Source organism: Melanostigma gelatinosum (assembly GCF_949748355.1).
Source record: "Melanostigma gelatinosum genome assembly, chromosome: 18".
In the NCBI taxonomy this organism is placed as follows: domain Eukaryota; kingdom Metazoa; phylum Chordata; class Actinopteri; order Perciformes; family Zoarcidae; genus Melanostigma; species Melanostigma gelatinosum.
The window spans coordinates 9,239,950-9,266,011 of record NC_136651.1 but is presented as its reverse complement, the minus strand read 5'-3'; the positions used below and the strand labels follow the sequence as shown (position 1 = coordinate 9,266,011).

Genomic DNA, 26,062 nt, shown 5'->3' with positions numbered 1-26,062 from the left:
TGGGAGTCCTGGAGTCTCAGGGATGGGGAAGGTGCTGTTCCTGCAGGTTGCTACACAATATCCCACCGACTAACCCGATTCACAACACAACTAGTTACAAGTTTTAAGCTGAACCACCTGCGTGTCAGAGCTCCCTCTTTGTACGGCGAGCGCGTGAGCGCCTCACCTGGAGATTCAAACCTTTGGTCTATGACACACGCAACACTATTGCAAATGAGCGCACACACACGTTATGTTCAAAATTTCTCAAACAAAAGGTAAAAGCCCCCCTCCTTGCTCCAGAGATGAAGAAGCATGCACAGGAGAAGAGGCAGCCCCCCCCCCTTTCTTCCATCATTAAGCAGGGCAGAATCAGCTGGTTGAAGCTTAAATCAAAAGGAATTTAATATACTAACAAAAGAAAATGCAGTTACAAACTGAATTACATTATCAGTTGTGATACTTCATGAAATAGAGGCCCCATCCGCACCACACGACAGACTGGTGTGTCCGCCTCATGGTCCAGATGAGGTCTGATGATCTCCGGGGATTCAGTTTCTTTGTCCCTCCAAAGTCTCTGAAATGTCTCATATTACACATTCCTTAGCCCATCGATCAGCTCAGTGATTGGCTGAACCCTTCGGACTTCAGTCGGCCACTTCCTTGACCAATTCACCCCCCTTCTTTAAGGCTGTGCTCAGAAACTCTTCAGCAACATCCCCCCTCTCTGACTTAATGGCGGTGTCATAAATTCTCTGGTTTCTCTCACAGTGCACAACAAAATTCAGTAACTCTCCCTTTAGTTTAAACCTTCTACAAGTAAACAGATTGTAACGCATAATATCCATTGCTAGGAGCGCTTTAAAACTTAAATTCCTCACAATACTTATAAGTTTAATGCCTGTAAATACCGCAAGCATATTTCTACAATAGCGAGAACCATCGAAATGACCATCGAAATGAAGACAGTGTAGACATCTTAACGCTGATTGGCCAAGACTCGACACGTCGCATCAAATATGTTTTATTGCGAAGATCACGACATCACATTTTCTCTTTGTCTCACTCCAATCTGAGAAACGCTGGCTGGCCAGTTGACCCCCCCCCCCCCCAACATTCTTTTTAAAACTCTACGGATCTACACTCACGTGGATGATCTATTTTGATTCAAAACGGCTTATTTCGCCGAAAAGCGACACGTTTGCAGGTATAAAATCAGGACAAGAAGAAAACGACGAATTGCAACAGAGTCTCACTCCAAACTACATTAAAAGTTATCAGCCGGAGCATGAACAGTGTTCGAGAGAAGAAATAAAGTGAACCCACGTGCTCTTTGTATCCGGACTTCCGGGTTGTGAACGGCGTCCAGAAGTTCCCATTGTCGCTTATTCGCCTCTTTTGAACGAGAGAGTTCCTCCTCGTACTCTGCTATCGTTCTTTCAAACATACCTAATATATCTTCTTCAGCCGCAGTTAGTCGCTGGCTGACTAAAGATCTCAACATTTATACTTTAGACATTTTCACTCAACCACAGAAAGGTTTCCGCCAGACGAACTCCGTCAACTCCTTGTCACCGTTTACTCTGACTTGCGCTGTGTTGGTCACTTCCGTCCTCGTCCGTCTGTTTCCAGGTAGCATGCTAAGCTAACTTCAATAGCTTATCGGCTACCAGGAGAGTAGTCCACTTCTTCTTCCTCTCCTCCGTCTTCTTCTTCTTCTTCTTCTTCTCCTTCTTCTTCTTTCACTATAATGGCGGACTCCAAACCAATGTTTAAGGCGCCACCTACTGGACCGGAGTGTGTAACATCATGACTTTATGACAGTTATCATTTAAACACAATAATAATGTTATTTATAAATATAATGAAACAATTAGAAATAAACTCCATATTGCAGTCATAGTCTGGCTTTTTAACCCGTTCCATTCAAAATATTAAATAAAGCCCTTTTAAGCTGAACTTGTTTGTCCCTTGTTTGTCTCTAACAGTCCTTTGATGCTCCACTCCCGTCCTGTATCTACCACTCTGTTCTTCAGTATTTCTCTTCCTCCACTCTATCAGCACATGTTCTATAGTTTCTTTACAGTTGCATATCTCACATTTATCCCACTCTGTCTTTTTCATGATGTGTATAATGTGTCATTGAGTCCTGTATGTCCGAATCTTAATCTGAAAGTAACATCTTCTTTTCTACTTTTACTTCCATCACTTCTCACTCTGACTGATGTCTGAATTGTGTTGTAATTTCTACCCTTATTGTCATAATTCCAAATGTCCTGCCAAGATGTCCCATCCAAAGCTTTTACCAGAGAATGTCGAGTACTCCCAACCATTGTACAGGACAGTCGATGCTATATTTCCGTTAAGTCCACCCTGAATTCTAATCCAGTGTGATAGTGCTAACTCAGTTCTCCTCACATGTAATGGCAGTTCCCTGGATTTCACCAGCAATGCATTATGGGTGTGGTTTCGACTCTGGAGATGAGTCAGAGGAGAACCATCCAGAAGAAGAGGTGAACAGATAAAAGTCCATTCAGACAGGTTCTACGAGGAACATCCGGTTCCGCTGCAACTTGGTGGGTAACAAAAGCCCCTTACACGAATACAAAAGTATATCATTACTCCTATCTTCAGTTACCTTCCATCTGTACATATGTAACAGTTGTGGGTCGTGGAACGAGACGACTCAAGTGATTGTTTTCCAACATTTATTTATTGAAGACAAAATATCACCAATGAATTGCCTTCAGACCGTTTTCTGCCCCTCTGCTCCCTCAGCAACGTGTGATTGAATTCATTTTCTTCAAATACACACTGACCAATCAGAGCTCGGCACGTGGACCGTTAATGAATATTACATAATCACAGTTTAAACTGACAAATGCAAAAAAAGACAGCTGGCAATAAATCTCAGACTGTGTGAATTAGTAAATTAACAGATTTATGACATCACTGCTTCATTTAGAGCAGGATAGATCTGACTATAAGTACATGTGTGTATTATGGTAAATTAATGTGTTGCAGATGTGTTTTCATGGCGTGTATGACGATATTTTAGCCTTGTTCTTTCAGCTGTAGCCTTAGTGGTGCGAAACAGACTTGGGAGTAAATAGAAAAGAAATGTGTAAATATTCTCTCATCACACATTCACTGACGTGTGTCGGCTTCTTGAGTCGTGTCTCACAGTCTCCGGCTACTTTAATGTTTGGTGTGGGTGATTTTAAGTTATGGAAGGAAACTTCCGTACTGCTTAGAATTATATTTATATATTTTTTTATTTATTTGCCCAAAAGTCAGTTTCACATCGCTGGGGTCTCAGCTGAAAGAATAAGAATACATCAAAGTAAAACATGAACGTGAATACACGTGTTATTATAGTCAGATCTATCGCGTTATAGATGAAGCAGTGATATTATAAATCGGTTAATTTACAGAATGACAGTTAGTGATTTCTTGCCAGCTGTCCTTCCTGCATTTGTCAGTTTAAACTGCATTACTTTCAGCATGAATTATGTTCATGTTGTTGATGTTGGTCTCAGAGTGCACCAGACTGATGCATTTAACTTTAAAATGTACAACATTTTCTTCCAGGTGAGCGTGTCCCCGGCCCCCTCTAGAAAACCAACACAAACTAGAAAATAAAAACTCAATTAGTCTACTGGATCAAGCTAAAGACAGTACCAAATCTGAGCGTGGACTCAATGAGCGATGCTCTCAAATTGAAAGAACACGCTCTTGGATAAAGATAGGATGAAAGCTCCATCGTTCCTCCCCTGTGTGATGTTTCATGTGGTGTGTCAAATGTATTTTATACATTTTGTATAAAACCGTTATCACAAACAGAACCACTATGTCTCTTTTTATTGATGAAATCATTTGAATACAATATACTGTGCACAGATGCAGGTAAAACCATCGTCTTAAACTTACATTACCATCAAATCAATCATCAATATAATCATCAAAACTATTTCAAACTGTACAGTTGGCACTCATTCAGTGAATAACTTTTTGTATTGAAATCAGTGTAGTTGAACCGCGGTTAATCATGTGTCACTTCAGAGGTGACTCGTGCTGAAAGCTTTTATCACAAACGGAAACTTTACTGCAACCACAACAGCTAAAGGGGATTGTTTCCTGTGTGGGCTCTCATGTGTATCTGTAAAGTTGAACGATGGTTAAAAGATTTCTTACAGACTGAGCAGCTGAAAGGTTTTTCTCCTGTGTGGGTTCTCATGTGTCTCTGTAAAGTTGAACGCTGGTTAAAAGATTTCTTACAGACTGAGCAGCTGAAAGGTTTTTCTCCTGTGTGGGTTCTCATGTGGCTCTGTAAAGTTGAACGCTCGTTAAAAGATTTCTTACAGACTGAGCAGCTGAAAGGTTTTTCTCCTGTGTGGGTTCTCATGTGGCTCTGTAAAGTTGAACGCTCGTTAAAAGATTTCTTACAGACTGAGCAGCAGAAAGGTTTTTCTCCTGTGTGGGTTCTCATGTGTCCCTGTAAAGTTGAACGCTGGTTAAAAGATTTCTTACAGACTGAGCAGCTGAAAGGCTTTTCTCCTGTGTGGGTTCTCATGTGTATCTGTAAATATGAACGCTGGTTAAAAGATTTCTTACAGACTGAGCAGCTGAAAGGCTTTTCTCCTGTGTGGGTTCTCATGTGTCTCTTCAGATTTTGACTATTGCCAAATGTTTTCTCACACTCAGAGCATCTAAAATGTTTTTCACCAGCGCTACAATGTGAATCAGTGACACGGACGTCATCAGGTTTCACATAGTTTAAACCTGACTGAGGTTCTCTGGTCTTCTTCCCATCAGCACCCTCATCAGTGTCAGAAGAGTCTCCAGTCTTCTCATCAGTATCTGGTTCTGGATGTCTATCTGGATCCAAGTTCCTGTCTGGTTCTGGTCCTCCACAGTCCTCTCCATCAGCTTCTGTTCCCATCTGTTTAGTTTGTCTTTGATGAAGCTGTGAGGACTGAGCTTCCTCTTCTTCATCTTCACTCTTCACAGGAGTGAATGAGAACTTGACATCGGCCTCCTCCAGACCTTGAAGCTGCTCTCCTTCCTGACTGGTGCAGAGTTCCTCCTGTTCTTCTTTAATGTGTGGGGGCTCTGGGTCCTCCTGGTCCAGACTGGAGCTCCACTCCTGCTGCTCAGAGGGAACCTCTTCTTTAACCAACAACAGCTGCTGGACGTCTGCAGGAAAACAGTAAACACACACAGAAGGGTTACAAAGACATTTTAGAATTGAGCAAATAGTCTCCTGGACATACACTTCCAGAGTATCACTAGAACCAGATAATACAATAATGTAATCAACTTATGTGACATGAACATATGAACCATTTTAAGCTGCCAAATCCATGTGGCGTTATCAAAGAGAACAAACTTGTACTTGAAGTTGAAATATTTCCTGTCATCTAGAAGCTGAGAGAAGAAATCAGCATACCTGCAAACTCATAAGAGGTGAAAGAGGTACCAAGCACCCGAAGGGGGGGGGGGGGGGGGGGGGGGGGGTAGACGATCTACAAGTATTAACAATTCATTATTTATTCAGTCAAGCATCAAAAACATAGATCTATGGTTTCACAAGACACAAGAATTGATTAAGTAGCCCTAGCAACAAACAAAGTCAGGGCTCCGCATACGCATCTCTCCTCTCAGTGTTTTGTGAGCCCTGTATCTTTATACTTTATTTGAACTTGTCCAGCACAGGGACGCATTATCTAAACCCACACACAAGCCAGGGTTGGGCCACATTGTGTGTGGGAGTCCTGGAGTCTCATGGATGGGGAAGGTGCTGTTCCTGCAGGTTGCTACACAATATCCCACCGACTAACCCGATTCACAACACAACTAGTTACAAGTTTTAAGCTGAACCACCTGCGTGTCAGAGCTCCCTCTTTGTACGGCGAGCGCGTGAGCGCCTCACCTGGAGATTCAAACCTTTGCTCTATGACACACGCAACACTATTGCAAATCAGCGCACACACACGTTATGTTCAAAATTTCTCAAACAAAAGGTAAAAGCCCCCCTCCTTGCTCCAGAGATGAAGAAGCATGCAGAGGAGAAGAGGCAGCCCCCCCCCCTTTCTTCCATCATTAAGCAGGGCAGAATCAGCTGGTTGAAGCTTAAATCAAAAGGAATTTAATATACTAACGAAAGAAAATGCAGTTACAAACTGAATTACATTATCAGTAGTAATACTTCATGAAATAGAGGCCCCATCCGCACCACACGACAGACTGGTGTGTCCGCCTCATGGTCCAGATGAGGTCTGATGATCTCCGGGGATTCAGTTTCTTTGTCCCTCCAAAGTCTCTGAAATGTCTCATATTACACATTCCTTAGCCCATCGATCAGCTCAGTGATTGGCTGAACCCTTCGGACTTCATTCACCCCCTTTCTTGAAGGCTGTGCTCAGAAACTCTTCAGCAACATCCCCCCCTCTCTGACTTTATTGCGGTGTCATAAATTCTCTGGTTTCCCTCACAGTGCACAACAAATTCAGTAACTCTCCCTTTAGTTTAACCCTTCTACAAGTAAACATATTGTAACACATCATATCCATCGCTAGGTGCGCTTTAACACTTAAATTCCTCACAATACTTATACCTTTAATGCCTGTAAATACCGCAAGCCTATTGCTCATACACATGAACAAGAGGCCTGGGGAGCACAACGATTAGGATAAGATGATGGTACGATCAAGAAACGCCACCGGCAATCTAAAAAAGTATCGAAAAGTGGTGAACACATTCAGGAATGTGTCGGCCTGTTGATCAACTGGAAGGAACGATAGATCGAGATAAGGATGTTGTTGGTTTGTGACTCCAAAGAATGTGTAGATTGCTTTATCTCAGGACCTTTTTTTATCCTTTTTACAAGTTTGTGTCAGACAAGATGACAATTTTATTCCAGTAATGGCAGCAAAGAGAGCAAACAAGACAAAGAACTATTGAGTCACACTCCAGTCACTGATGGATTTAATCCTGATGAACAAAGTGTGCTATGTACAACTGTATGAACCAGTGAAATACACAAACCTTTTACTTTTTATTGATGAAATCATTTGAATACAATATACTGTGCACAGATGCAGGTAAAACCATCGTCTTAAACTTACATTACCATCAAATCAATCATCAATATAATCATCAAAACTATTTCAAACTGTACAGTTGGCGCTCATTCAGTGAATAACTTTTTGTATTGAAATCAGTGTAGTTGAACCGCGGTTAATCATGTGTCACTTCAGAGGTGACTCGTGCTGAAAGCTTTTATCACAAACGGAAACTTTACTGCAACCACAACAGCTAAAGGGGATTGTTTCCTGTGTGGGTTCTCATGTGTCCCTGTAAATGTGAACGCCTGTTAAAAGATTTCTTACAGACTGAGCAGCTGAAAGGTTTTTCTCCTGTGTGGGTTCTCATGTGTAACTGTAAAGTTGAACGCTGGTTAAAAGATTTCTTACAGACTGAGCAGCTGAAAGGTTTTTCTCCTGTGTGGGTTCTCATGTGGCTCTGTAAATTTGAACGATGGTTAAAAGATTTCTTACAGACTGAGCAGCTGAAAGGCTTTTCTCCTGTGTGGGTTCTCATGTGTGTCTGTAAAGTTGAACGCACGTTAAAAGATTTCTTACAGACTGAGCAGCTGAAAGGCTTTTCTCCTGTGTGGGTTCTCATGTGTTTCTGTAAATTTGAACGATGGTTAAAAGATTTCTTACAGACTGAGCAGCTGAAAGGCTTTTCTCCTGTGTGGGTTCTCATGTGTGTCTGTAAAGTTGAACGCACGTTAAAAGATTTCTTACAGACTGAGCAGCTGAAAGGCTTTTCTTCTGTGTGGGTTCTCATGTGTGTCTGTAAAGTTGAACGCACGTTAAAAGATTTCTTACAGACTGAGCAGCTGAAAGGTTTTTCTCCTGTGTGGATTCTCATGTGTCTCTTCAGATTTTGACTATTGCCAAATGTTTTCTCACACTCAGAGCATCTAAAATGTTTTTCACCAGCGCTACATCGTGAATCAGTGACACGGACTTCATCAGGTTTCACATCGTTTAAACCTGACTGAGGTTCTCTGGTCTTCTTCCCATCACCACCCTCATCAGTGTCAGAAGAGTCTCCAATCTTCTCATCAGTATCTGGTTCTGGATGTCTATCTGGATCCAAGTTCCTGTCTGGTTCTGGTCCTCCACAGTCCTCTCCATCAGCTTCTGTTCCCATCTGTTTAGTTTGTCTTTGATGAAGCTGTGAGGACTGAGCTTCCTCTTCTTCATCTTCACTCTTCACAGGAGTGAATGAGAACTTGACATCAGCCTCCTCCAGACCTTGAAGCTGCTCTCCTTCCTGACTGGTGCAGAGTTCCTCCTGTTCTTCTTTAATGTGTGGGGGCTCTGGGTCCTCCTGGTCCAGACTAGAGGTCCACTCCCGCTGCTCAGAGGGAACCTCTTCTTTAACCAACAACAGCTGCTGGACGTCTGCAGGAAAACAGTAAACACACACAGAGGGGTTACAAAGACATTTTAGAATTGAGCAAATAGTCTCCTGGACATACACTTCCAGAGTATCACTAGAACCAGATAATACAATAATGTAATCAACTTATGTGACATGAACATATGAACCATTTTAAGCTGCCAAATCCATGTGGCGTTATCAAAGAGAACAAACTTGTACTTTAAGTTGAAATATTTCCTGTCATCTAGAAGCTGAGAGAAGAAATCAGCATACCTGCAAACTCATAAGAGGTGAAAGAGGTGCCAAGCACCCGAAGGGGGGGGGGGGGGGGGGGGGGGGGGGTAGACGATCTACAAGTATTAACAATTCATTATTTATTCAGTCAAGCATCAAAAACATAGATCTATGGTTTCACAAAACACAAGAATTGATTAAGTAGCCCTAGCAACAAACAAAGTCAGGGCTGCGTATACGCATCTCTCCTCTCAGTGTTTTGTGAGCCCTGTATCTTTATACTTTATATGAACTTCTCCAGCACAGGGACGCATTATCTTCACCCACACACAAGCCAGGGTTGGGCCACATTGTGTGTGGGAGTCCTGGAGTCTCAGGGATGGGGAAGGTGCTGTTCCTGCAGGTTGCTAAGCAATATCCCACCGACTAACCCGATTCACAACACAACTATTTACAAGTTTTAAGCTAAACCACCTGCGTGTCAGAGCTCCCTCTTTGTACGGGAAGCGCGTGAGCGCCTCACCTGGAGATTCAAACCTTTGCTCTATGACAGGGGTTCTTAACCTTTTTGACCTCGGGGCCCAACTTTTCAAGTACAAAGTGTCCCGGGGCCCACTCTGACTATATGCATCAAAAGTGTCAGACAACCTGTAGGTCATACAGAAACAGAGCAGTGGGCCTTTGGAGTCAGTAAAAATTTAAGATTTTTGTCCGCATAAAATAAAAAAGTATCTTTCAGTATAAATAACTGCCGGTGGCTGTATCTGTACAGGTAAAGGACAGTGTAGGGCTGTAACTACACTATCAGTGAACAACTGCCTCAAATTTGAAGAAGATTGGACAAAGTATGACCATTCTACAGTGTTTCTTCATGAAGAGATCCAGGCGGAGCTCTAAAAGGACATTTGGAGACCCAAATGGACACATGGTAACCACATGATATTCTGACACACTAAAGGTGGTTCTCCCTTTATATTGTGATTTTATATTATTTTCCTTTTATTTTTAGCCTTTGCAAATTGCAAAAACTATGTATATATGGTCGAAGACATGGTGTGTGAGTAGCGGACTTGCTGTGCTTAATGGCTGCGACCGAGCGCACGAACGAGAATGAGAATAGCTCAGTTACGCAAACGTTGGTTGACGGCTTATGGAAGAGGAGGATACGGTTTGTACTATGGAGTGGTCTCACCTACGTCACGATCTCCTTAGTTACGAGGTCTGTCGGCCATGTTGGAGTACATACAGATCCTACATGGCGGCGCGTAAACAAGGAAGTGCGGCGAAAATACAATACTTTGAATCACTGGATAGTGCATCAAAGGTTCGCTACCTGGCCAAATTGAAGGTTATTGGTAACTCGGATCCCTATACGATGAGTGCAGATGGTTTCAGTGCCGATCCTACTTATCTTCCATCGGTAAACTACGCCAACATCTACACGTATCTCGTGAACACCCCCAGTCCTTACACAAAAGACGAGCTGGAGTGCTACAAAGGGCTCGACGCTTATAATCAGTTTGTCAGTGGATGGGTCCGAGACGTCAAAGCAACGGTCGTCGACAATTCTCATCTCGTCATTGGAAGAGTAAATATATACAGATCTGGTCAGATATTTAGCAATATTCAATGTTTACTCAGCGCAAACAGACACGTGTGTTTGTTTACATTGTACGTGCACGTCATTGTGTGCGTGTGTGTAGGAATTCACTTTCAACTAACTCCTAACTTCATCCCCCCCCACACATATATATATATATATATATATACATATATATATATGATCTGACGTTAAACTCATATCAAGCAATGCTGAGGCTGCATCTATGTGTTTCGCCTGTCGTACACGCTCGACACGTCTCTGGTACCGACTGCTGTCACGGGCCGATGAAGCTTCGGTAACCTTCTCATGTCCAAGTTTAATTTATATTTCCTTTATTAAATACTGTTCACAAACGAATTAGTAAATAAAATCACTGACCACTTATAAAGTGATCCGCACATACTCTAGTGTACGCCAAATTCCATCCTTTATATCTCGAGAGATGCGTGACAGCCATTTCTCGCGACGTCGCTTGGATAGCTCCTTCGTGTCATTTCCTTGATGTGTAATGACCGCTGGCAAACGAATGAATGATTTCTTGTCTCTATCAGCTCTGCTGCCACAACCAAAGACAGCACAAAAGTTCACCACCGATAGGTTATGCGACTCAGCCGTGCATGCCAGTGGCTTTGTGTGTACTCCAACATGGCCGACAGCTAAACTGTGACGTCACACGAGACCACTCCATAAGTACTAGCGTTTTCTGAAGGCACTAGCTCCATGGTAACATCCGCTAGCACGTTGTTGGGTCTGTAATGTGTCTTTTTCCGTCGAAATGCTGCAAGCACTTTGTGGAGAAACCATAAGATACTTATAAGTTGAATGCCTGTAAATACCGCAAGCATATTTATACAGTAGCGAGAACCATCGAAATGAAGCCAGTGTAGACATCTTAACGCTGATTGGCCAAGACTCGACACGTCGCATCAAATATGTTTTATTGCGAAGATCACGACGTCACATTTTCTCCTTGTCTCACTCCAATCTGAGAAACGCTGGCTGGCCAGCTGGCCAGCTGGCCAGTTGACCCCCCCCAACATTTTTTTTAAAACTCTACGGATCTACACTCACGTGGATGATATATTTTGATTCAAAACGGCTTATTTCGCCAAAAAGCGACACGTTTGCAGGTATTAAATCAGGACAAGAAGAAAACGACGAATTGCAACAGAGTCTCACTCCAAACTACATTGAAAGTTATCAGCCGGAGCATGAACAGTGTTTGAGAGAAGAAATAAAGTGAACCCACGTGCTCTTTGTATCCGGACTTCCGGGTTGTGAACGGCGTCCAGAAGTTCCCGTTGTCGCTTATTCGCCTCTTTTGAACGATAGATTTCCTCCTCGTACTCTGCTATCCTTCTTTCAAACATACCTAATATATCTTCTTCAGCCGCAGTTAGTCGCTGGCTGACTAAAGATCTCAACATTTCTACTTTAGACATTTTCACTCAACCACAGAAAGGTTTCCGCCAGACGAACTCCGTCAACTCCTTGTCACCGTTTACTCTGACTAGCGCTGTGTTGGTCACTTCCGTCCTCGTCCGTGTGTTTCCAGGTAGCATGCTAAGCTAACTTCAATATCTTTATCGGCTACCAGGAGATTAGTCCTCTTCTTCTTCCTCTCCTCCGTCTTCGTCTTCTTCTTCTTCTTTCACTTTAATGGCGGACTCCAAACCAATGTTTAAGGCGCCACCTACTGGACCGGAGTGTGTAACATCATGACTTTATGACAGTTATCATTTAAACACAATAATAATATTATTTATAAATATAATGAAACAATTATAAATAAACTTCATATTGCAGTCATATTCTGGCTTTTTAACCCGTTCCATTCAAAATATTAAATAAAGCCCTTTTAAACTGAACTTGTTTGTCCCCTGCCTCTAACAGTCCTTTCATGCTTCACTCCCTTCCTGTATCTACCACTCTGTTCTTCAGTCTCTCTTTCCACCCTGAACTTCCTCCACTCTATCAGCACATGTTCTACAGTTTCTTTACAGTTGCATATCTCACATTTATCCCACTCTGTCTTTTTCATGATGTGTATAACGTGTCATTGAGTCCTGTATGTCCGAACCTTAATCTGAAAGTAACATCTTCTTTTCTACTTTTACTTCCATCACTTCTCACTCTGACTGATGTCTGAATTTTGTTGTAATTTCTACCCTTATTGTCATAATTCCAAATGTCCTGCCAAGATGTCCCATCCAAAGCTTTTACCAGAGAATGTCGAGTACTCCCAACCATTGTACAGGACAGTCGATGCTATATTTCCGTTAAGTCCACCCTGAATTCTAATCCAGTGTGATAGTGCTAACTCAGTTCTCCTCACATATAATGGCAGTTCCCTGGATTTCACCAGCAATGCATTATGGGTGTGGTTTTGACTCGGGAGATGAGTCAGAGGAGAACCATCCAGAAGACAAGGTGAACAGATAAAAGTCCATTCAAACAGGTTCTAGGAGGAACATCCGGTTCCGCTGCAACTTGGTGGGTAACAAAAGCCCCTTAAACTAATAAAAAAGTATATCATTACTCCTATCTTCAGTTACCTTCCATCTGTACATATGTAACAGTTGTGGGTCGTGGAACGAGACGACTCAAGTGATTGTTTTCCAACATTTATTTATTGAAGACAAAATATCACCAATGAATTGCCTTCAGACCGTTTTCTGCCCCTCTGCTCCCTCAGCAACGTGTGATTTAATTCATTTTCTTCAAATACACACTGACCAATCAGAGCTCGGTACGTGGGCCGTTAATGAATATTACATAATCACAGTTTAAACTGACAAATGCAAAAAAAGACGGCTGGCAATAAATCTCAGACTGTGTGAATTAGTAAATTAACAGATTTATGACATCACTGCTTCATTTAGAGCAGGATAGATCTGACTATAAGTACATGTGTGTATTATGGTAAATGAATGTGTTGCAGATGTGTTTTCATGGCGTGTATGACGATATTTTAGCCTTGTTCTTTCAGCTGTAGCCTTAGTGGTGCGAAACAGACTTGGGAGTAAATAGAAAAGAAATGTGTAAATATTCTCTCATCACACATTCACTGACATGTGTCGGCTTCTTGAGTCGTGTCTCACAGTCTCCGGCTACTTTAATGTTTGGTGTGGGTGATTTTAAGTTATGGAAGGAAACTTCCTTACTGCTTAGAATCATATTTATATATATTTTTATTTATTTGCCCAAAAGTCAGTTTCACATCGCTGGGGTCTCAGCTGAAAGAATAAGAATACATCAAAGTAAAACATGAACGTGAATACACGTGTTATTATAGTCAGATCTATCGCGTTATAGATGAAGCAGTGATATTATAAATCGGTTAATTTACAGAATGACAGTTAGTGATTTCTTGCCAGCTGTCCTTCCAGCATTTGTCAGTTTAAACTGCGTTACTTTCAGCATGAATTATGTTCATGTTGTTGATGTTGGTCTCAGAGTGCACCAGACTGATGCATTTAACTTTAAAATGTACAACATTTTCATCCAGGTGAGCGTGTCCCCGGCCCCCTCTAGAAAACCAACACGAACTAGAAAATAAAAACTCAATTAGTCTACTGGATCAAGCTAAAGACAGTACCAAATCTGAGTGTGGACTCAATGAGCGATGCTCTCAAATTGAAAGAACACGCTCTTGGATAAAGATAGGATGAAAGCTCCATCGTTCCTCCCCTGTGTGATGTTTCATGTGGTATGTCAAATGTATTTCATACATTTTGTATAAAACCGTTATCACAAACAGAACCACTATGTCTCTTATATGATTAACAGTGCCATTGATGAATAAATAATTCCTTCATCGGATGAGTGTACTTCCAATAATAAATGAATCCAGGTATACAGCTGTTTTCACAATAACCTGTAACCAAGACTGTGATGGCGTCTGTGCAAATTTACAATCTGTGATTTCATATTTGATAAAGAGTCTCTCCAGCGTCATACAAACAGTTCACATTCTTTTCAAAAGACATTCTGAGCATGTGGGCCCCTGAGTGAGAGTATCCCAGTTCTTCCACAGACACTAATCCACGTAGTGCACCTGCGCCTGGAGCTCCTTGGAGATGTACCCGAGAAGGGTCGCCGTCAGCTGCTGCTTCAGGGTGGCGTTGTCCATCACTAGAGCAGTTAGCTGAGCCAAATCTGTCCACTGAATGTCTCCCAGCACGGCCAGAAGACTACCATCAAGCTTCTGCTGCTGCTGAGGACTGAGCTCCATTATGACCTGAGGCAGCGGTTTGAACTGTCCACTGGTCAGCCAGCAGCCCAGAAGGCCTCCGACAGCACCGCCTACAGGGGAAAAGGGTTTCAAACATGTGGAATTATGATTGCACACACAAACACACACAGCATGACAAGGATAGAGTGATTAACCCCCGCTGGATCATCGTCCTCGGTGTGTGCACCCATCTGGGTTGTGTGCCCATCGCCAACGCCGGAGACTTCGGAGGCTACTACTGTCCGTGCCATGGCTCCCACTACGATGCTTCAGGAAGGATAAGAAAGGGACCTGCTCCTCTAAAGCTGGAGGTTCCCTTCTATGAGTTCACTGAGGAGGACGTAGTCATAGTGGGATAAATACTGGAGCTCTGTCTCAGTTCCTCCCTGTAATATGTATTTTTTAGATGGCTCCGTGTGAGAGCGACATAAAACGTGTATTTACCATTAAAGACATATTTCCAACTCTATGATTGAGCTATTGTCTTTTCCCTCGTACAAAAGTGAATTATTTTTCTTTGATTGATCTGCATCAGTTAGCTTGATGTCTTTTGATTCACTGACATTTTATTTATTGTTTTAATCTCTATAGATTTCTTTCATTCCGCACTATTTTTAGCATTTAGTATTTTCCAAACAGCATTATGTAACACAATGTATGAGGGCCGGGTGTGATCAGGTCCAACCCCTTTGCTGCCGCACCAATCCTGATATATTGTGTTGGAGCTGTGTGATGAAGTCAAAGGTGGGGCCTGTTTCATGGTTACCTAAAGTTGAGCTGGTAAAAGTGCTCATACACATGAACAAGAGGCCTGGGGAGCACAACGATTAGGATAAGATGATGGTACGATCAAGAAAAGCCACCGGCAATCTAAAAAAGTATCGAAAAGTGGTGAACACATTCAGGAATGTGTCGGCCTGTTGATCAACTGGAAGGAACTATAGATCGAGATAAGGATGTTGTTGGTTTGTGACTCCAAGGAATGTGTAGATTGCTTCATCTCAGGACCTTTTTCATCCTTTTTACGAGTTTGTGTCAGACAAGATGACAATTTTATTCCAGTAATGGCAGCAGCAAAGAGTGCAAACAAGACAAAGAACTATTGAGTCACACTCCAGTCACTGATGGATTTAATCCTGATGAACAAAGTGTGCTATGTACAACTGTATGAACCAGTGAAATACACAAACCTTTTACTTTTTATTGATGAAATCATTTGAATACAATATACTGTGCACAGATGCAGGTAAAACCATCGTCTTAAACTTACATTACCATCAAATCAATCATCAATATAATCATCAAAACTATTTCAAAATGTACAGTTGGCACTCATTCAGTGAATAACTTTTTGTATTGAAATCAGTGTAGTTGAACCGCGGTTAATCATGTGTCACTTCAGAGGTGACTCGTGCTGAAAGCTTTTATCACAAACGGAAACTTTACTGCAACCACAACAGCTAAAGGGGATTGTTTCCTGTGTGGGTTCTCATGTGTGTCTGTAAAGTTGAACGCACGTTAAAAGATTTCTTACAGACTGAGCAGCTGAAAGGCTTTTCTCCTGTGTGGGCTCTCATGTGTTTCTGTAAATTTGAACGATGGTTAAAAGATTTCTTACAGACTGAGCAGCTGAAAGGCTTTTCTCCTGTGTGGGCTCTCATGTGTCCCTGTAAAGTTGAACGCTGGTTAAAAGTTTTCTTACAGACTGAGCAGCTGAAAGGTTTTTCTCCTGTGTGGGTTCTCATGTGGCTCTGTAAAGTTGAACGCACGTTAAAAGATTTCTTACAGACTGAGCAGCTGAAAGGCTTTTCTCCTGTGTGGGTTCTCATGTGGCTCTGTAAATTTGAACGATGGTTAAAAGATTTCTTACAGACTGAGCAGCTGAAAGGCTTTTCTCCTGTGTGGGTTCTCATGTGTCCCTGTAAAGTTGAACGCTGGTTAAAAGATTTCTTACAGACTGAGCAGCTGAAAGGTTTTTCTCCTGTGTGGGTTCTCATGTGTCTCTTCAGATTTTGACTATTGCCAAATGTTTTCTCACACTCCGAGCATCTAAAATGTTTTTCACCAGCGCTACATCGTGAATCAGTGACACGGACTTCATCAGGTTTCACATAGTTTAAACCTGACTGAGGTTCTCTGGTCTTCTTCCCATCACCACCCTCATCAGTGTCAGAAGAGTCTCCAGTCTTCTCATCAGTATCTGGTTCTGGATGTCTACCTGGATCCAAGTTCCTGTCTGGTTCTGGTCCTCCACAGTCCTCTCCATCAGCTTCTGTTCCCATCTGTTTAGTTTGTCTTTGATGAAGCTGTGAGGACTGAGCTTCCTCTTCTTCATCTTCACTCTTCACAGGAGTGAATGAGAACTTGACATCAGCCTCCTCCAGACCTTGAAGCTGCTCTCCTTCCTGACTGGTGCAGAGTTCCTCCTGTTCTTCTTTCATGTGTGGGGGCTCTGGGTCCTCCTGGTCCAGACTGGAGCTTGACTCCCGCTGCTGAGAGGGAACCTCTTCTTTAACCAACAACAGCTGCTGGACGTCTGCAGGAAAACAGTAAACACACACACAGAGGGGTTACAAAGACATTTTAGAATTGAGCAAATAGTCTCCTGGACATACACTTCCAGAGTATCACTAGAACCAGATAATACAATAATGTAATCAACTTATGTGACATGAACATATGAACCATTTTAAGCTGCCAAATCCATGTGGCGTTATAAAAGAGAACAAACTTGTACTTTAAGTTGAAATATTTCCTGTCATCTAGAAGCTGAGAGAAGAAATCAGCATACCTGCAAACTCATAAGAGGTGAAAGAGGTGCCAAGCACCCGAAGGGGGGGGGGGGGGGTAGACGATCTACAAGTATTAACAATTTATTAAGTCAAGCATCAAAAACATAGATCTATGGTTTCACAAAACACAATAATTGATTAAGTAGCCCTAGCAACAAACAAAGTCAGGGCTCCGCATACGCATCTCTCCTCAGTGTTTTGTGAGCCCTGTATCTTTATACTTTATTTGAACTTGTCCAGCACAGGGACGCATTATCTTCACCCACACACAAGCCAGGGTTGGGCCACATTGTGTGTGGGCGTCCTGGAGTCTCAGGGATGGGGAAGGTGCTGTTCCTGCAGGTTGCTACACAATATCCCACCGACTAACCCGATTCACAACACAACTAGTTACAAGTTTTAAGCTGAACCACCTGCGTGTCAGAGCTCCCTCTTTGTACGGCGAGCGCGTGAGTGCCTCACCCGGAGATTCAAACCTTTGCTCTATGACACACGCAACACTATTGCAAATCAGCGCACACACACGTTATGTTCAAAATTTCTCAAACAAAAGGTAAAAGCCCCCCTCCTTGCTCCAGAGATGAAGAAGCATGCAGAGGAGAAGAGGCAGCCCCCCCCCCCCTTTCTTCCATCATTAAGCAGGGCAGAATCAGCTGGTTGAAGTTTAAATCAAAAGGAATTTAATATACTAACAAAAGAAAATGCAGTTACAAACTGAATTACATTATCAGTAGTAATACTTCATGAAATAGAGGCCCCATCCGCACCACACGACAGACTGGTGTGTCCGCCTCATGGTCCAGATGAGGTCTGATTATCTCCGGGAATTCAGTTTCTTTGTCCCTCCAAAGTCTCTGAAATGTCTCATATTACACATTCCTTAGCCCATCGATCAGCTCAGTGATTGGCTGAACCCTTCGGACTTCATTCGGCCACTTCCTGACCAATTCACCCCCCTTCTTTAAGGCTGTGCTCAGAAACTCTTCAGCAACATCCCCCCTCTCTGACTTAATGGCGGTGTCATAAATTCTCTGGTTTCCCTCACAGTGCACAACAAATTCAGTGACTCTCCCTTTAGTTTAAACCTTCTACAAGTAAACATATTGTAACACATCATATCCATCGCTAGGTGCTCTTTAACACTTAAATTCCTCACAATACTTATACCTTTAATGCCTGTCAATACCGCAAGCATATTTATACAGTAGCGAGAACCATCGAAATGACCATCGAAATTAAGACAGTGTAGACATCTTAACGCTGATTGGCCAAGACTCGACACGTCATATCAAATATGTTTTATTGCGAAGATCACGACATCACATTTTCTCCTTGTCTCACTCCAATCTGAGAAACGCTGGCTGGCCGGTTGACTAAAAAAATTGAAAACTCTACGGATCTACTACACTCACGTGGATGATATATTTTGATTCAAAACGGCTAATTTCGCCGAAAAGCGACACGTTTGCAGGTATTAAATCAGGACAAGAAGAAGACGACGAATTGCAACAGAGTCTCACTCCAAACTACATTAAAAGTTATCAGCCGGAGCATGAACAGTGTTTGAGAGAAGAAATAAAGTGAACCCACGTGCTCTTTGTATCCGGACTTCCGGGTTGTGAACGGCGTCCAGAAGTTCACGTTGTCGCTTATTCGCCTCTTTTGAACGAGAGAGTTCCTCCTCGTACTCTGCTATCGTTCTTTCAAACATACCTAATATATCTTCTTCAGCCGCAGTTAGTCGCTGGCTGACTAAAGATCTCAACATTTCTACTTTAGACATTTTCACTCAACCACAGAAAGGTTTCCTCCAGACGAACTCCGTCAACTCCTTGTCACCGTTTACTCTGACTTGCGCTGTGTTGGTCACTTCCGTCCTCGTCCGTCTGTTTCCAGGTAGCATGCTAAGCTAACTTCAATAGCTTTATCGGCTACCAGGAGATTAGTCCTCTTCTTCTTCCTCTCCTCCGTCTTCTTGTGCTTCTTCTCCTTCTTCTTCTTTCACTTTAATGGAGGACTCCAAACCAATGTTTAAGGCGCCACCTACTGGACCGGAGTGTGTAACATCATGACTTTATGACAGTTATCATTTAAACACAATCATAATGTTATTTATAAATATAATGAAACAATTAGAAATAAACTCCATATTGCAGTCATAGTCTGTCTTTTTAACCCGTTCCATTCAAAATATTAAATAAAGCCCTTTTAAGCTTGTTTGTCCCCTGTCTCTAACAGTCCTTTGATGCTCCACTCCCTTCCTGTATCTACCACTCTGTTCCTCAGTCTTTCTCTTCCTCCACTCTATCAGCACATGTTCTACAGTTTCTTTACAGTTGCATATCTCACATTTATCCCACTCTGTCTTTTTCATGATGTGTATAATGTGTCATTGAGTCCTGTATGTCCGAACCTTAATCTGAAAGTAACATCTTCTTTTCTACTTTTACTTCCATCACTTCTCACTCTGACTGATGTCTGAATTTTGTTGTAATTTCTACCCTTATTGTCATAATTCCAAATGTCCTGCCAAGATGTCCCATCCAAAGCTTTTACCAGAGAATGTCGAGTACTCCCAACCATTGTACAGGACAGTCGATGCTATATTTCCGTTAAATCCACCCTGAATTCTAATCCAGTGTGATAGTGCTAACTCAGTTCTCCTCACATGTAATGGCATTTCCAAGTATAAGATAGATCTGACTATAAGTACATGTGTGTATTATGGTAAATGAATGTGTTGCAGATGTGTTTTCATGGCGTGTATGACGATATTTTAGCCTTGTTCTTTCAGCTGTAGCCTTAGTGGTGCGAAACGAAAGTTACGAACGTAACTACGGTTCTATGAATCCTGGATGACCGCCAGAGGCAGTGCTTAACACTGAATGTATTCCGTCGCGCGCATGCGCAGGTCGAATATTTATATCAACAAAGTCACGTGTGACCTCGGATGACCACCGTCGTCTATAAGTTCCGGTGTCATCCTGAGCTCAGTCCTATGGAATCTTCTCGCGAGTTCACGGGATTCCGAGTGACCAAGAACTCTGGCGGTCATCCAGGATTCATAGAACCGTAGTTACGTTCGTAACTTTCGTTCTATTTCATCCTTACTGACCGCCAGAGGCAGTGCTTAACACTGGATGACTTATACCAAAAGAGTCACGAGGAAGCACAGTAACTACCCCTTATAGCTCCGGCAGAGAAAATTGGCCAAGAACCCTCCCCAGTGGGTGAGGGTCGGCAACGTTAACTCTGTAGTGTTTGGTGAATGTGCTCGGTGATGCCCATGAGGCCGCCGCACATATATCCCCCACAGGCACACCACTCAGGCTTGCCCTCGGTGTGGAGACACTCTTGGTAGTGACCCTTCACCCCGGATGGCCGAGCGCAGCCGCTCGCCTTGTATGTATCGGCAATGGCCTCCACTATCCAGTGGGACAGGTGCTGTTTTTCCTTTTTTTTTTTTTTAAAAAGGAGCACAGCCATTCTTAGGCTCACCATAACTGACTATGCAGGCGGTGGCTTCCATATAAGCTCTGAGGGCCCACACTGGGCACAGCAGCCTTGACCTCTCCTCTCCCGATGGGGGAGGGGGGGGGGTCAACTTTGCCAGCTGGATAGGCCGGTTTATATGTGAACGTATCCACCCCCTTGGGAGAAAACACTGCCTTAGGCCAGAAAGTGACACCCAAGCCATCTGAGTTCCACCTCAGACATGATTCTTCCCCTGATAGGGCATGCAGCTCGCCACATTGAGCTGAATTGACAGCAAGGAGAAAACCGTCTTGCTGATAGCCATCTAGGCTCCGCCTGTGCCAGGGGTTCAAAAGGACAAGCATAAGCTGTCCAGTACCAAGGGGAGACCGGCCCTTATCCAGGAGGGACTGTAGAAACTCAGTACAGCAGGCACGGGGCGCTGTACTGGGACCTTGTTCTGAGCCGCACACTAGTCGGAGAACAGCTTCCACCTGTTTCTTGTACTGCAGGCAGGTAGACCGCGCACTGGCATTCAGAATAGTCCGTCAGACTGGTTCTATGCAGCCACTCAGCATCCGGTCGGGCCCTCCCGTGACCCCTAATTGAAGGCGGCAGGGATTGGAATGCCAAATCCGACCCTCTAGTTGCGACAGGAGATCCCTCCTGTCGGGGAAGAACTCTGACAAGCTTATAGCAAAAGCAGAGGGACTGGTGGAAAGGCATAAAGAAGATCCTCTGGCCACGTGTGAGCCAGGGCATCTTGACCCAGAGGGCTGGTCCTCTCCGTCAGGGAGACCCAGTGGGGGCAGTGGGTCGACACGTCTGGATGCAGCCGCCACTCTCCCGGTGGAGGCTTGTAACGGAACAGGAAAACCACAACCTTGTTCCATTCTCCTGGTGGGTACATTGCCCACAGGCTGGTCAGGCGAGGGGCCTCCCAAGTCAGAAGGCCACGGTGATCCCCGTAGCAACTTCTGCAGATCTGGTGCCCCATCGATGGTTCATGGGAAATCACAGCAGAGGTGCTGTCCACCGGACAAGCACATGCTTTCCCTTCACACATGGAAGGAAGTGCTCGAGCGCTAGCTCTAGAACCTGGACCTGCGGTCTTTCAGCAGACAACTGCCCCCAGGCTGTCCTGTTCTGTCACCCTGCACCCCGCCTTGAGAGGCAGGTATCTGTTGTGACAATCTCCTGGTGGAATGGGACACTGTTCGCCAGATATGCACTCCCTCCATGGGGATAGTGAACAGATGAATAGACACTGTTTCGATAATATTATTGCCCTGTATCTGTGCCACTTGGCATCCAAGTGAAGGCTGTTCAGCCATCCGCACTGGGGCGACAGACAGGCCCTCATAGGGCCACACTAATGAAGGTTATGCTCTGAGAAGGGCTCAGGTAGCTCCTCTCCATGTTCACCTTGAGGCCCACCGGGCCACGTGAGAGAAGGCGAGCAGTGTCCTGTGGCGCCTGAAGCCGGGACGGCGCCTAGGTCAGCCAGTCTAAGTACGGCAGTATGTTCACGCCCTGCGATTGCAGGGGGAAAGGACAGCAGTAACACACTGTGGACACCCATGGGGAGATGGGAGAATCCGAATGGAAGCACCCAGGACTGAAAGTTGTGGTGATGCACCATGGGAACAGGCGTCGATAGACGTGAACCACTCTCCCTTGGAAATCCGCTGATGGGAGAAAGAACCCCGACAGCCGGCCTGGAGACATCTCCTGGCACCCCTGCCGGGGGGGACGGGGACGTAAGTAGGGTTGTATAGGTAGCGGTCCGGCCTCTCAGCAGGACGCCGAGGCCTGTTGCGGCTACTAGGGTAAGCTGGAGGCTGAGAAAACGGCCTTGTGGGCCAAAAATGGGACCCCTAGGTCTGGGGGTGCAGGCATGTCCCTGCAAAGACCAGAGAACTGCTGCCTGGTCTGGCTAGCTCTAACAGTCCGCTGAAGCGCCTGTACAGCAGCTGACTCGAACAGCTCACCAGGCTCCACTGGGACAGTATGGAGGGTCCTCCTACATGTCTCAGATAGGGGTGACTGCGCCAGCCAAACCTGGCGGCGAGTCTGAACCAGGGTGGACATCATACATCCACGTTCCCTCGATATGTGCGCAAACGCCTGCAATGAAGCATCACTGAGCAGAAGCGTCGAAGTAGCCCGCTGCAGAGAATCTGCGAGGGAAAGCATGAGGTGGGAGAGGGAGTTGTCGATACGGTGCACAGCGCTGCTGTGTCCTAAGCCCTGGATAGCAGGTCATCTTTGACCCGACATTGGGTCGAGGGCACCTGGCATCGGGCCTCAGAGTCTCCTCAGGGGAAACTGATGGACGCCATAGTCGTCTAACTGGCTGGCATACGTGCAAGGCCAGATTTTCCACCTCCTGCATGGTCTGATGTAAGGCGGGAGAGAGCCCTGGTGTCTCCACCATGCACGCAACTCCCTCAGATATTCCTCGGAGGGAGGAACAGAAAAGGTGGTGAGGGCGGGAAGGTGCCGAAGAAGGCACTCACAGGTGGATGTTCCAGCTGCTGTGTATGCCCGGCGTGCAAGCGCCATACAAATGACCAGGGTAGGTTGGTCTGGATTCAGCTGCCCTGACAGGGGGAGGTAGACCTCCCGCATCAGGTGTTCCACTTCGGCCAGCCTAGCAGACCTTACTGCTCAAGGCGTGATGCCGCAGGTCCTGCCTGGGTTCTCCCTGCTAGGGCAAGAGGTCAGGGCCGTCCTCCGGCTGAAGAGGAGCTATACAGGTCCTACAGCCGGGAGAGTTTAACATGGCCGCGATTCTGGTGGAACCCTTGTCCCACTAGTTTATGCGGAATTCCAAATCAGTCCGAGCGGGAGCGCTCTGCTGAATGTTGAGAGAACAGGCAGGGGGCAGTCAGTGGCGAGTGATCCTTCGGACACTCTTCCCTTGGCCAGCCGCTGCGGATATTGGTGACCCACCAGTTAGCCTGAGCGAGAGCACTCTGCAACTGTGGAAACAGGTCAGGCAAAGTCCTTATAGTGAGAGGGGCGAGGACACTCTCTAAGCCCACTCTCTTCACTAAGATAGTTGCTGCAGATATTAGTGTCCCCCCAGTTAGCTTGAGCGAGAGCACTCTGTTACCGTAAAAAACGGACAAAACAGAACACAGTCCGTACAGTGAGAGGGGAGCGAGGACACTCTTCACTAAGATAGTTGCTGCCGATATTGGTGTCCCACCAGTTAGCTTGAGCGAGAGCACTCTGCCACTGTGGAAACAGGTCAGGCAAAGTCCTTATAGTGAGAGGGGCGAGGACACTCTTCACTAAACTAGTTGCTGCAGATATTGGTGTCCCACCAGTTAGCTTGAGCGAGAGCACTCTGCCACCGTGGAAACAGGCCAGGCAAGTCCTTATAGTGAGAGGGGAGCGAGGACACTCTTCACTAAGCTAGTTGCTGCAGATATTGGTGTCCCACCAGTTAGCTTGAGCGAGAGCACTCTGCTACTGTGAAAACGGACAAAAAGAACACAGTCCTTACAGTGAGAGGGGAGCGAGGACACTCTTCACTAAGACAGCTGCTGCAGATATTGGTGTCCCACCAGTTAGCTTGAGCAAGAGCACTCTGCCACTGTGGAACAGGTCAGGAAACAGTTCTCATAGTGAGAGGGGAGCGAGGACACTCTTCACTCGGATAGTTGCTGCAGATATTGGTGCCCCACCAGTTAGCTTGAGCGAGAGCACTCTGCTACTGTGAAAACGGACAAAAAAAAAAAACCACAGTCCTTACAGTGCGAGGACACTCTCCACTTGGACAGGTGCTGTAACTCTTGGTGTGCTACCAGTTAGCCTGAGCGAGGGCACTCTGCTAAATGATATCCGCTACCGATATGTCCATAATGTTTACAACAATCAATGGACACACCGAGTATTAGCTTAGTCTAGTTAGCCGGAGCGAACTCGACAGCCGTAATGCGTAAAAACCATCAATGGGCACAACCTCAATGTTGATTTAGTATAACTAGCATTCACCGAGTTAGCCTGAGCGAGCACATCCCGCTAACTGTGATCGTTGTAATGCTACAAAGTTGATGGCCACAGCCCCAGTACCAGCTTTGTTTATCTAGTTTCCCACTGAGTTAACCTGAGCGAGGACGCTCTGTTAACTGTGACAGCTGTAAGGATACAAAGTTGATGGCTACAGCCCCAGTATCAGCTTTGTTTAGCTAGTGTCCCACTGAGTTAACCTGAGCGAGGACGCTCTGTTAACTGTGACAGCTCTGTTAACTGTGACAGCCGTAAGGATACAAAGTTGATGGACGCAGTCCCAGTATCAGCTTTGTTGAGCTAGTTTCCCACTGAGTTAACCTGAGCGGGGACGCTCTGTTAACTGTGACAGCCGTAAGGATACAAAGTTGATGGCTACAGCCCCAGTATCAGCTTTGTTTAGCTAGTTTCCCACTGAGTTAACCTGAACAGGGACGCTCTGTTAACTGTGACAGCCGTAAGGATACAAAGTTGATGGACGCAGTCCCAGTATCAGCTTTGTTTAGCTAGTTTCCCACTGAGTTAACCTGAGCGAGGACGCTCTGTTAACTGTGACAGCTCTGTTAACTGTGACAGCCGTAAGGATACAAAGTTGATGGACGCAGTCCCAGTATCAGCTTTGTTTAGCTAGTTTCCCACTGAGTTAACCCGAGCGAGGACGCTCTGTTAACTGTGACAGCTCTGTTAACTGTGACAGCCGTAAGGATACAAAGTTGATGGACGCAGTCCCAGTATCAGCTTTGTTTAGCTAGTTTCCCACTGAGTTAACCTGAGCGGGGACGCTCTGTTAACTGTGACAGCCGTAAGGTTTACAAAGTTGATGGACGCAGTCCCAGCTAGCATCCAAGTTAGCCTGAGTGAAGACACTGCTAACTGCGAATTACGTCAGATGTAAAGATTAAATCTCCATGTACACAACGCAAATGCGGATCTAGTGTCTCACAAAGTTTGCCTGAGCAGGAACACTCTGCTAACTGTGATAGCCGTAACACTGTGAAGGGCGGGCCGACAGCGTAATTCTACGCTCTCGTTAGCGCGCCACTCGATTACTAGAGCGGAAGCGCTCTGCCAACCGTGGAACAAACAACTGTTATAGAAAACAATGTTAATCGATCTTACCGATTGCTGTCATCACGACTTAGCTGACCCTTATCAGACTGGTGACGACCGATGATAGGGGCGTCCACCAGTCCGGGGCTCGATGTCCGAACGGCGAACACACCGTTCCCTCCGAAGAGGGACAGCTCGTCGCAGCCTTTGGAGGGCGAG

The 26,062-nt window shown here is 44.8% G+C and overlaps 1 protein-coding gene across 1 annotated transcript in view; it reads right to left on the bottom strand.

Moving 5' to 3' along the window:
• LOC306792311 (thrombospondin-4-B-like) overlaps nucleotides 1-26,062 on the bottom strand; it is a 60,937-nt gene extending 34,875 nt beyond the window's left edge. The window contains exons 1-2 of the mRNA XM_079289383.1: nucleotides 25,913-26,062; nucleotides 7,879-8,456 (exon numbers count right to left, since the gene is read on the bottom strand). Of these exons, the coding sequence (XP_079145509.1) occupies nucleotides 7,879-8,456; nucleotides 25,913-25,925 (591 nt within the window). The 5' untranslated portion in view covers nucleotides 25,926-26,062. The remainder of the gene's footprint in view (nucleotides 1-7,878; nucleotides 8,457-25,912) is intronic.